At 41.0% G+C, this 13,058-nt stretch overlaps 1 protein-coding gene and 1 long non-coding RNA gene across 2 annotated transcripts in view; one reads left to right on the top strand and one right to left on the bottom strand.

Annotated features, from left to right (window-relative positions):
- LOC307175882 overlaps positions 1-13,058 on the bottom strand; it is a 151,781-nt gene that overhangs the window by 57,744 nt on the left and 80,979 nt on the right. The window lies entirely within an intron of this gene.
- DNAJC5B (DnaJ heat shock protein family (Hsp40) member C5 beta) overlaps positions 2,656-13,058 on the top strand; it is a 48,268-nt gene continuing 37,865 nt past the window's right edge. The window contains exon 1 of the mRNA XM_079901844.1: positions 2,656-2,783. Within this exon, the coding sequence (XP_079757970.1) occupies positions 2,665-2,783 (119 nt within the window). The 5' untranslated portion in view covers positions 2,656-2,664. The remainder of the gene's footprint in view (positions 2,784-13,058) is intronic.

Genomic DNA, 13,058 nt, shown 5'->3' with positions numbered 1-13,058 from the left:
TCCTTCAGTTGTGAATATTCAGTTGGGCTGTGGTTCCAAGAGAGGGCTGAGCTGCAGAACTGGAACCCAGGGATGAATGACCCAGCCCCAAGTCTTGAATTACTTACTTGCTAGGGAAATTGTGATGGTAGGTAAGAGAGGTAAGGTAGAGCAGTAGTGAAAATAAGTGCTACGATTTACTGAGTGGCTGCCAGTCAGTATGGACATCTGCTGGATTTTGTTTTGTGGCAAGCAAAATTAGGATTCCTCCTCCTCTTGTCCTTGTGTGAACCAGACATTTGGGACTAGGGCCCCTCTGGCCTCCAGAAGCTCCAGCTTCATGGAAGGCTAACTGAGGAGGAGACAACACAGTCATGCCAAAGAGGAGCCTTTGTTCTTGTGGTGTTGTCCTCTGTTAAGTCAGTTTTTTTCCCCAGTGTCTTCAGGGCTGCAGGACTTTTGCTTGGGGTCTGACTTTCTCCAGCACTGGCTTCCTTTTCTCCCCTCAAGAAGCTAAATGCTCACAAAAACATTTTGAAGTTCTTCACATTGTCCTTTTTTTTTTTTTTTTTTTTTGCGATACGTGGGCCTCTCACTGTTGTGGCCTCTCCCATTGCAGAGCGCAGGCTCTGGACGCGCAGGCTCAGCAGCCATGGCTCACAGGCCCAGCCGCTCTGCGGCATGTGGGATCCTCCCTGACCGGGGCACGAACCCGTGTCCCCTGCATCGGCAGGCGGACTCTCAAACACTGTGCCACCAGGGAAGCCCGGCACGTTGTCCTTCTTAATCGAATTACTTAGGACCACAAGCACTCACTGTGCCATGTTGCGGTCTCAGGGGCCTCTAAGACCACCCTGACCCACCAAATGACATCCAGAAGGCTCTGCTCTTGCCTGTGGCGGTTCAGTCATTAGTCTGGTGGAAGCAGAGCTCGAAGGTTGGCTTCAACCCAGCCCATCTACCACTGGGATGTGCCCATTTGGGTCTGCCGCTGCCACTGTTGTCACCAGGGATTCCTTGTGTTGAACATGAGTATCACCACAACCCTGATGCCATCTCCTGAGCCCTGGTATATACATGCATACAGCACTTGCTGCCCAAAGCCCAAAGCCCAGAGATAGACAGTAATTTTCAAGGAACTTCTGGTCAGAGGAGCTTGCAATCTAAGTAATTTTACTTATTTATTTTTTCTTGTTTTGTTTTTGTGATAAAATACAACATAAAGATTACTTTTTTAACTGTACAATTCAATGACATGAAGTAAAATCACAGTGATATTTAACCATCGCCACTATCTACTCCCAGAACTTTTTCATCATCCCCAAGAGAAATTTGTACCCATTAAGCAATAACTCCCCATTCCCCACTTCCCCCTCACCCCCCCACCTCTGGTAGTCCGTGTTCTACTTTCTGTCTCTATGAATACGCCTAGTCAAGGTACTCATATAACAGGGATCAGATACAATATTTGTCCTTTTGTGACTGGCTTACTTCACTTAGATAACGTTTTCAAGGTTCATCTTATTGTAGCATGTATCAGAATTCCATTTCTTTTTATAGCTGAGTAACATTTCGTTGTATTTACATACCACATTTTCATTTATCTGGCTTTTACAAATAATACTGCTATGAACATTGGTATTTGTTTCTGTTTTTTAATATATTAACTTATTTAATTCTTCAACAGCTCTATGAGTTTAGACACTTTTTTGTCTCCAATTTATAGATAGGGATGGTCATGCAGCTGGTCATGGCAAGGCCAATATGCCAACCCAGAGGGTCTGACTACAGTGCACTCTCTGACTTACACACTGTGCCTCCTTTAATAAAAATAGTTCTTTGAAGTTACTATGTCCTGGGTACACTACACACATTATTTCTAAATTCTTAAGATATCCTTATGATGTGGGCTTTATTATCCTCATATTACAAGTGAGACATTAAGGCTTGGCGAGGCTGAGTGTGGACGCAGGAATGTCCCCAGTGTGCTTGCTTCTCCGTGCTTAGCCCCTAGAGCCAGAACACAGCAGGAAGATGGCTCCTTGGGACTTGGGACAGCACAGCCCTTTCTGTGCTGTGCTATCTCGTGTGCCAAACCCATGAGCACTGTTGGGGGACTTGGTATCCCACAGCTGCAGAGAAGTTCTAACCAGGCTCTTAGATGAGACCAGGATTTTTTTTTTTTTGATATTTACAGAAAGTTGTTTTTTTGCGTTTTGTTTGTTTGCTTTTAAAAACTCATACTCTAACAACGGCTAGGCCAATAGAGTCAACGTAAAATAGATGATTATTTCCATTGCTGGCTACATTTGGAAAAGATACAAAAAAGGAGTTATGCAAATTCTGACCAAAAAAATCTATACATGCCTGACTTGGGTGGACTGACTTTTAACAATTACGAGTTAGCTGGATATTTAGATAACATTTTGCTTCTATTTACCCATGTGGACAAAGCCATATTCCATTTGCATGGCTGCCTGTAGCCTTTAAAACCCTGACTGACTTGAAGCTCTCGTGTTGGCTTTCCTAAACTTTTTCTCCCCTCCTTTTGCAGCTAACACAAAGATGTACTTCAGACTGTCAGTTTACAAAAGGTCAGAAATGAACTATCTTCCCTTGAGAGAGTGGGATCCAGTATGCATAACCCTCACGGCTATTTCCCCTCTGGTTTTGCAGCTTGAGAAAATGGCATGTAACACACCTAACCAAAGACAGCGGACTATGTCAACATCTGGAGAAGCTCTATATGAAATTCTTGGTCTGCATAAGGGAGCATCAAATGAAGAAATTAAGAAAACCTACAGGTACAGAGGAGGTTCAATGATGATATTTCCTGTACTGCTAGTGATAGTTATTTTGTGATTGGCGAGTGCCTCCAATTAAAGACATAAGCTTCCTGCTGAGACCTGGTAATCAGGTCTCAGACCTGGAATGTTCCATTCCCTATTCTACAGCATAAGCAGTTGGGAATGGACAGGCATCACACTGATTTTATGAAAGAACTCTCTTGTGATGCTGGGCCTTAGGAAAGGGTAGCCTGTGTTCTAGGCCTGCATTGTTAGAGAGAGACAGACATACAGACAAACACTGCAAATGACCAGGAGTTGTCATTTAACCCACATGAGATAGCATCACCAAATCTGGTAGAGGGATTTAAAAAAATAAATAAAGGGGAGCTTCTTTGTAATTGCTGTATTGTGCTATGCTTTTCAAGTCTTCAGTTTTGATCTTTCATATCTGATCTAATTCCAAGTTAGCTACCTTTGGGAAAAATGGGAATATCTTTTTCTTCAAAGCACCAAGGAATTTTTAAAAGGATTAAGTAAAAAAATAATTTACTTATTGTGCAAAACTTGGAAATCACTAAAAATGAAGATAACAACATTTATCCATAATTCTACCTCTAGTGATAATTATCATTGATATTTTTTCTTCCAGTCTTTTAAAAAAAATCTAGAGAAGACATTTTACACTCGAATTGGATTTATCTATATTCTCTAACTAGCTGTCTTTTTTTTTTGTCTTGTCCCAATTTTATTTATTTTTATACAATTTTTAAAGGTTACTTTCCATGTACAGTTACTACAAAATACTGGCTCTCTTCCCTGTGTTATACAGCATGCCCTTGAGCCTGTCTTACACCCAGTAGTTTGTCCCTCCCCTGCCACTGGTAACCACCAGTTTGCTCTCTATACCTGTGAGTCTGCTTCTTTTATGTTACATTCACTAGTTTGTTGTATTTTTTCATTAAAATTTTTTTTCCAACCTCTTACATTTCATATTTTAGGAAAATATAATTTTTCTCTCTTTTTAAATTTTTATACAATTTTTAAAGGTTAATTTCCATTTACAGTTATTACTAAATATTGGCTGCATTCCCCTTGTTGTACAATACATCCTTGAGCCTATCTTACACCCAGTAGTTTGTACCTCCCACTCCCCCATCCCTATATTGGGCGCATGTATGTGTTCAAATTAGGAGTTTTGCATTTTCGGATATATACCCAGGAGTGGAACTGCTGGGTCATATGGCAGTTCTAGTTTTAGTTTTTTGAGAAACCTCCACACTGTTTTCCATAGTGGCTGCACCAATTTACATTCCCACCAACTAACTAGCTTTCTTTTTAACAAGATCCTATCATGAAAATATTTTGGTGCTGTTTAGTATTGTGATTTTTAATGCGTGCAGCCTATGGCTATTCTGTAACTTAATTACTTTATGAGCTACTTTTTAACATGTAAATTCTTTTAATTTTCACTATACTTAATATCCTTGTACATAAATGATGATGCATATTTCCAATTACTTCCTAACTTATTGAGGAATAAAGCTGTGCCTTTAGAAGAAAAATGAATCAAACTACAAATGAAAGTTTCAGATTTGAATCAGTTACTTCTTGATTTGGCCTTGAATTCGGTTTTTAAACTCATTTTTGTTTGTTTTTTGTTGTATGGAAGTTTAATATTTTTAGGTAGGCAAATTTGTTAGTCATTTCCTTTATGGCTTTTGTTTTATCTGTTGTGGTTAGAAAGCCTCTCCCAACTATAATATTATAAAAATATCAACCATTATCTTCTTCTAGTACATTTATGATTTTGCTTTTATATTAAATCTTTGATCCATTTGGAGTTTATTTTGACATGAGGAATGAAGGTAGGATTCCAGATTAATTTTTTTCCCAAATCACTAGCCCACCAAAATTTATTGAATTCTCCATTTTTATCTACTGATGGAAAATTCTTTGGCTTTGAATTGGAACCTTCACCATGTGGTAAACTATGGGACCTGAAACGTCTTCAAGAAGCATGTGCTGAAGAATAAATGACAGTGGTGAAAATTTCCATTTGAATCCAAATAGTTCTGTGAAAATGGTAGATTTTGATCAAAGTCAATATCAATCTTCTAGTTTATATTTCACTTAAGGTGCTGGAGAAGAAAAAGTCTTTGCTGTTTCGTTGTGCCCTAGAGCTACCCAGGAGCGTGGCTGGGAGCTGTTCAGCCCCCTGTGGGTAGATGTCCTTGGTGAAGGGTCACTAAACTTGACCTTTAAGGCTTTGGGCTGAGACGCTGTGCTGGGGTGGGACTGGGAATCAACGTATATGCACTGTAAGCATAATACCCTACACAAAGATGATCCCCAAAATGAGAAGAAAAGTGATGTCTAACTATAAGTTCTAAAGCCCGCTTTACTTTACAAATGTGACTTTTCATTGCCTTTATTTATTTTGTAAGCTAAAATTTCAAGTCATATCCTAATTAAGACACTAATTATGCTGAGTAGTTTGCAAGTTTAATAATTACAACCTAAAGTCTTTTCATGTAATCAGTGTCTTCCTATTAATTTTGTTTTAATGTCATACAAATATTATTTTTTCAGCTGATTAGGGTACTAGTATGCTGCCCAAAGCATCTACTTCTAACTAAATTACACATTTGTATTCTGCAAGTTATTCAAAATGTATGAGCAGGCTGAAAATCCACTGAGAATATTATTCTTATATTCAGGGATCTGGATCAAAGCAGTGACAATATAGTGAAATTAAAAGTCAGTGAAGTTTAATAAAATTACCAACTGTTGAATCCATACGGTGCTTGACCTCTGTTGTAACCCTTGGTTGTGCTCTTGAAAACAAGGCTGAGCTAGAAGACCTCTTTTTTTTTAATATTTTATTTTATTTTTGAATAGATAATACATTCACCTGATTAAAATGAGAACACATAAACACGTATACAAAAAAATTCTCCCTCCTACCTCATATCCCCCAGGTTCCCTCCCCAGGGAAAGAAATTCCTGTGTACCCTTCTAGAGAGATCTTATGCTATATAAACATATAAAGAGACCTTCTGGTCTAGGCAAGATGGTACAGGCTTGTCTCTCACAGATCCTGCCTGCTAATAAGCATGACGAAAACCCTTGGAAATAACACAAGAGACAAAAAAAGAGAACCTTCAAAAGGTAGATGGAAGAAGAAATGAATTGGTTAGGGATCACAGGACCAAAGGAGCAACACAGTGACAAGGCATCTTACAACTCCACACCCAAGAAAAGGTAATCCAGGCCTGGCCTTTCCCAACACCCACTCTAGCAATGGAAGGCAGCCAGGTAGTCTTATTCTTCCTCTAAATTGAACTGAAGTCCTGCCAACAACTCTAGGTAATCCCAGCAGAAACAGCAAAGAGGACCAACTGAATGTCCGCCTAACAAGAGCCAGCCAGAGGACTTTCCCACCAGCCTGAGACTCCCCTCTCCCACCCAGAGATCCCACTTTACAGGGGAAATTAACAAGGGGGATTCTGCCACAACAAACACCCAGCCCAGGAAATGTTTTTGTCCCTGCAGCCTGGAGATTCCCTTCCGCCACCTAAAGGCACCAGACATCCAGCCTGGGAAGGCTCCTTTCACTTCCTCAACTAGTACCAACAAGCACCAGTAGCGGCCCCAGAGGCAGGAGACAAACCAAGCAGACCAAAATAGCACCATGGAGTTTCTGAAAACTAGATTGTCACTGGAACCACTGACCACAAAAGTAGGCTAGGACCTGCATGCTAAACCCAAACTGACTGACTGTCTATTAAAAGAAAAATTTAAATAGGACCCAGAGTCTCCTAACATAATAGCCAAAATGTCCACATTAAAATCACGCATTTTATACAAAGAACGAAGGAAATCCCAACTTGCACGAGAAGAGATTATCATCTGACTCCCACACAGAGGTGAACCAGTTATTGGAATTATCTGAGTATTTTAAAGTAACCATCATAAAAAAGATTCAACAAGCAATTACAAATTCTCTTGAACCAAGTGAAAAAAATGGAAATTTCAGCAAAGAAATAGAAATTGTAAAGAAGAACCAAAAGGAAATGAAAGAACTGAAAAATGAGAGAAATAATATAACTAACTGGATGAGCTCACTAGTAGAGTAGAGATGACAGAGGAAAGAGTCAGTGTCCTCCTCAGGACAGATCGATACAACGTATGCAATCTGAACAACAAGAGAACATAAACTGAAAACAAACAGTCACAGGAAACTGCGAGGCCATAATGAAAGATCTAACACTTACAGCATTCGTGTCCTAGAAGGGGAGAAGAAAGAGAGTGAGACTGAAGAGTATTCAAAGAAATAACCACCGAAAATTTCCCCAATTTGGCAAAACATGTAAACCTACAAATCAAGAAGCTGAGCGAGGGCTTCCCTGGTGATGCAGTGGTTAAGAATCCACCTGCCAATGCAGGGGACATGGGTTTGAGCCCTGGTTCAGGAAGATCCCACATGCTGCGGAGCAACTAAGCCCGTGCGCCACAACTACTGAGCCTGCACTCTAGAGCCCACGAGCCACAACTACTGAATCCCGCATGCCTAGAGCCCGTGCTCCACAGCAAAAGAAGCCACCACAATGAGAAGCCCACACACTGCAACGAAGAGTAGCCCCCTCTTGCCACAACTAGAGAAAGCCTGCACGCAGCAACGAAGACCCAACACAGCCAAAAATAAATAAATTAATTAATTAAAAAAAAAGAAGCCGAGTGAATCTCAAATAGTATAAATCTAAACAAGTCCATACTAAGACACATCATAATTAAACCTCTGAAAACTAAAGACAAAGAAAATAAAAGCAGACGGAGAAACAACACAATGCTTATATGGGGACAGTAATTCAAATGACAGCAGATTTCTCACCTGAAGTAATAGTGGCCAGAAAGGAGTGATACAACATTTTTCAAGTGCTAAAAGAACTGTGAATTCTATATCTGGTGAAAGTATACTTCAGGAATTATGGGGAAAGAAAGACATTCTCAGATTAAGGAAAACTAAAAGAATTAATCACTAGCAGATCTACTCAAAGAATGGCTAAAGGATGTTCTTCAAAAGAAAGAAAATGATGAAGGAAGCAATCTTGGATCATCAGAAAGGAAGAAAGAACAATGAAGAACACAGAAATATGGGTAAATACAATTGACTATCCTTCTCCTCATGAGTTTTCTAAATAATATATGATGACTGGTATAAAAATTATAATATCATCTGATACTCAAGACAATGATGTTTAAAAGTGGAGAGAATAATGGGACCTAAATGGGAGTGAGCTTTCTGTACTTGACTCAAATTGGTCAAACACTGTTATCTGTAGACTGTGATAACCACTAAAAAGAATACACAAAGTAATACACTCCAAAAAACTAGAAGTAAATCAAGATGGAGTCCTTGAAAATGCTCAAATAACCCCCAGGAAGACAAGAAATGGGAAATGGAGAAATGAGAAACAGAGGAAACAAGCAGAAAACAAATAAATGACAGACTTAAGCCCTAACATATTAATAATTATATTAAATGTAAATGGTCTAAGTATGAGTTATATTTTTCCTTTCTTGTTATACAAATGGTGGTGTACTATCACTCCTACGTTGTGAGTTGCATTCTTCTCTTAATATATCTTGGAGGTCATTCTAGGAAATGATCAGTTCATAAAAAGTTTCCATTTTTTCACATTGCTGTATAGCTTTCCATGGCAGGGCCGTCTCATGATTTAATCATTTCTCTATTGATAGATAGTTAGGTTGTTTTCCATCAAGGCTTCCTTTTTAAACCAACTTAGAGCTTCTCCGAGAGGCAAACAGAAAGTTTCCCATGGTCCCAGAAAGGTAGCTAGAGGTGGGAAGAGGGGAACTATCTTGGTGCTCCTGTCCACTTTCCAGTTTTGCTAGGTACCAATTCTAAATTCCTGAGCAAGTATCTAGTGGGCCCAGCTGGGTCAGATGCTCGCCCACGTCTACCTGGCTCTAACTAGAGATCTGGAATCGCAAATCCCCACTACCACTCAGCAAGGACTGTAGGATCCAACCCTATGGGAAGGAAAAGTGGCTATGTTCTCTAAGAGGGGTACAGAGTTGGGAAGGAAATTGTCAATATCTCTAGTCCTTTATTTTTTAAGAGAAAATACCATAAACAGCCTCACAGACCTATCTCAGTGCCTTCCTATGTCAATTTATAAACCCTTATCACAGAACCTTTCTGTCAATAAACCATCGTGTCTTCCTATACCATTGTTTTTCCTACATTACAAGTACAACCACACTTCGTTAGTCAGCTGATAAATTGGAGTCCCCAGCTATTTCAAAGGACAGCAGGGAGGATGACTGGAGGAAGGTTTCTACTGTGTCAATTCATAATGTACTGAAGCACTTGCCTCATTGAGATTTTGTAAAGAGAAAGGAGATCACTTTTTCAAAGCGCTTGGAGCCCTTTGTGGAAAATCACAGTGAAAATACCAGGTACTATTATGAATGGACAGATACTCTCATCCTTAAAAGTCTAAAATTATCCTGCCATTTGGTGCTACTGTTCAAAAACCATTTATCTAGCATAAAGCGAGTTTTTCCTCCATGTCAAAAGTGCCATAGCACAGAGTGAGACTCGTGGTGTGAGTCTTAGCCAGGGGCTTCATTATGGAATAAATCTGCCTCCCATATTACAGAGCATAATAATTCCAAGGAGTTTGAAGTCTAAGCCTTATTTAATTCAATTCTCTCATAGCTGGGTCATGTCGCTTAATCCTACCAATGTTTCTTCACAAGATGAACAAATATTTTCCCCCTATTCTCCCACTGCCTAAGAGTCTTTACTCCCCCTTTTCATGCTGTCTGAAGGAGACTCACTTGAGTTAAGCTTTTAAAGTTCAGATACACCTGGAATGGCTAAGAGGTTACCCATCTTTCACATATTTGCTGTAGCTTTAAACAGGCAAGCTTTCCCCTCTCACCTAATTAAAGCAGTCTCTCTGAGCCAACAGAAATTTTGAGTTAGGAAGCTGGCAGAGGAGGAGAGGAAGAGAGAAATGCTAGTGAATGGTGGGACAACTGGGGACATGGTAGGTTGCTGAAATAAGACCCTCAAAGATTATTTTCTACATAGCCCCCAATACCAGTCTTTGGCCCCTTTCAAGTGACTCGAGAGCTTAGGTTCCCTGTAAAGTCTCCACCACCCAAGTCCTTCTAGGAGGCTCCCCTGGGAGAGTCTCCCAGGACCCAGGAATCAGTTCATTCCCATGTAGCAGGATTGCTCCACCAAACCAAGTTTCCACCCTGTTGATGATATCTGCTTTGCCATTCACTCAGTGAGCATGTCCACGGCCACTGCTAGGTACAACTTGGGGCATGTTAGGCTCTGCTGCTGCAGGTCCCTGGTTCTCAGCTGGGTACAGCTGCTCTGCTGCTGTTCTGTGCTACTCTCCCAGGCCTGGCAGGCATAGCAGGTGCTCCTTGCTAACTCCTCAGTGCTCAAGTCTTCTGACTACTCCTCCAGGCCAAGAAGCTGCCTCTGCTATTTCTCTTGAGGCTCAAAGGAGTCATAAATGCCTGCTGGGCTGTGCCCTTGGGAGGTGGGGGGATGGATGTAGGGAATGGCTCCCTCGTTTTTGTGATACTCTCTTAGAGCCCCCAGTGAATGTCAAAGTTTGGTAGAAAAGCTTCCAGATTTTCTTGCAGATCTCTTTTTCTATAGGACCCAGATACGTGCTCAAGGGTGAGTCAGAGACTAGCAGTAATGAGGCTATACCTAGAATCTCCACCCCCTCTGACAGATAAACATTTGTTCCCTTGATAAAGGGTCATGTTTATCATGTCTGGCTCTTTCTTCCCTAAGACAGCATCCTTTCCCAGAACACTCTGCAGTTCCCAGCCCACCCCCAGGGAGGCTTCTGTCAGGCTGCCCTACCAGTTTGTCAGACTCACCCAACTGTGACTGCTCCAGCAGGGTATATGGCTTAGACGCCTTCTGGAAGGCTCTCTAGCCCTGGGGGATTTCTGGGAGGCTGCCATCACCATGCTCTCAAGCATGCCCTGATTTGTTCAAACTCCCGGCCGTGCAGGGCAGGCTGTGATGGCTACAAGGTGCATCCCTACCATAGCCCTACAACAAGGCTACCTGACTACGTTCTCCTTAAAAACCCGAATTACGTAAATGCAGTTTGTCATTAACCTGTGCTCAGCAAGCACTTTAGGTGTGTGATTAGAGCCTTCTTTTCTTGATATTGACTGTCACATAAGAATCCTTCACTCCAAAATCAGTAGATTGTTGGTCTATACCTCATACTGCTATCTAATTATTGCAGAAGCCAGGAAGGCTGATCAGATCACTTAGCAACCACTGGTATGTTTAGAGTCTCCTACAATCGTAATGGCTTTATAGCAGCAACTCTTGTTTATTACCCAACAGATATTTATTGAGCACCTACTATATGTTGGGCATGGTTTTAGGCACTGAGAAAATAGCACTGAACAAAACAGACAAAATCCCAGCACTCCTGTAGCCTATATTCTAGGCTGGGGAAATGAGGGAGGCTTAATAATAAACAGAGAAGTAAAATATACGGTCTACCAGATGCTGGTAAATGATGTGGAGAAAAGCAAAGCAGTGCTAGGAATGGTGCTGGACGTTACATATTCTCTTTGAGGTGTTCCATACAGATTTTAACACTAAAATCCCTTGACTGCAGTGAACTCTAAGTATATAGTAACAGTCAAGAGTGCAGGATATGGAGTCAGAAAGACCTGGATTCAAACCCCTTCTCTTAGCCTCATTTTTCTCACAGTAAAATGCAGATAATGGTACTGACCTAAGAGGGTTGCTGAGGATTAAATGAGATGATACATGTGAAGTGTTTAGCCAAGGTCTGGCACATGGGTACTGGCTGCCACAAAGGATACATAAGGAGTGAGAAATACAGCTTTAAAGAATGGTATTCTTCAAACCTGGTTGGGACATGGGTGCAAAGAGACTCTCTAAGGAATGTCTGTGTGTGTGCGCATGTATGTGAGAGGGCGTGTCTGTGTGTATATGTGTGTGTAAGAGAGTGTGTGTATGTTTGTGTGTAAGAGAGTGTGTGTATGGGGGGTATTTAGATTCTGTGACATTTAAATTCCACTGAACACGTTTAAAAGAGTGTAACAACTTATATTTTAACATGTCAATGTTTGTAATATGCTGACAATTGCACCCTTTGCATCTATTCACTTTTTTTTTTCACTGCTCCCCGCAGCATGCAGGAACTTAGTTCCCCGACCAGGGATCGAACGAACCCATGCCCCCTGCAGTGGAAGTGGAAAGTCCTAACCAGTGGGCTGCCAGGAAATTCACATCTATTCACTTTTATCAACAAACTTTTAGATACAAAGTTAAGATTGTGGAAGGAACAATTTCTCAAAATTATTTTAAGGAGCATATAAGCAGAAAGTTAGAATCTAATTGAGAGAGAGAGAGAGAAGGGGAGGGAAGGAGAGAGGCAAGAAAGAAGAGAACAAAAAAAGAAGAAACCCAAACATCATACCCAAAGTGATTACAAGGAACCACTGAGGTGGGTTTGAGGAGAGGGGCGTGTTGGGACCTTCCTGGAAGCTCTCTACACGCTCCATGGCCCACTGTGCTGTCCCATCAGAGTATGAAATCCTCAAAGGTTGTAATTCCCTCTTTCTTGCCTTTCCCACTCCATCAACTCCTTGAGGGCAGGCAGTATGCTTTGTCTTCCATTGCACTTCCAGTCCTAGCACCAAGCCAATATTTACCAAATGCAAGAATGAACTGGTCAGCAAATAGATTTTTGCCTGTGGGTTTTCTCCTTGATTATATTCTCAGCTTCTTTAGGACCATTTCTCAAATATTTGGTCACCTAGCTGAAGAGAGAGTCATATACTGACCCAGTACATAGAGAGGAGCAGATCAGCAAGGAAAGACCATAGTTTCAGTAGGGACACAGTACATTTTACATGGCTGTGGAGCCTTCAAGTGAGAAGTAGTTAGGGGATAAGGAAGGGAAAACTGTAGAAAATAGAGCCGGTTATGCAATTTAGAGAATCTAAGTCTTGAGTATTCAAAATCTCATATGCAACCTAAATGATAGTTTTTATTTACACGGATGTGTCCATTTTTGACGTTAGATAAAAACAAATTTAAGATGGCTGAAAGGAAGGCTGACTGGTTCCCCCGGTGTACGTGGTGCAGGAGCCTAACATAACACTGGCCGGCTGGATAAGAAATCAGATACAGATCGAGCTCTTCCTTAGGTCCTCAGAGAACCACAAAAT

This window comes from Stenella coeruleoalba (assembly GCF_951394435.1).
Source record: "Stenella coeruleoalba genome assembly, chromosome: 17".
Taxonomy (NCBI): domain Eukaryota; kingdom Metazoa; phylum Chordata; class Mammalia; order Artiodactyla; family Delphinidae; genus Stenella; species Stenella coeruleoalba.
This window is presented reverse-complemented; position numbering and strand designations above follow the sequence as displayed.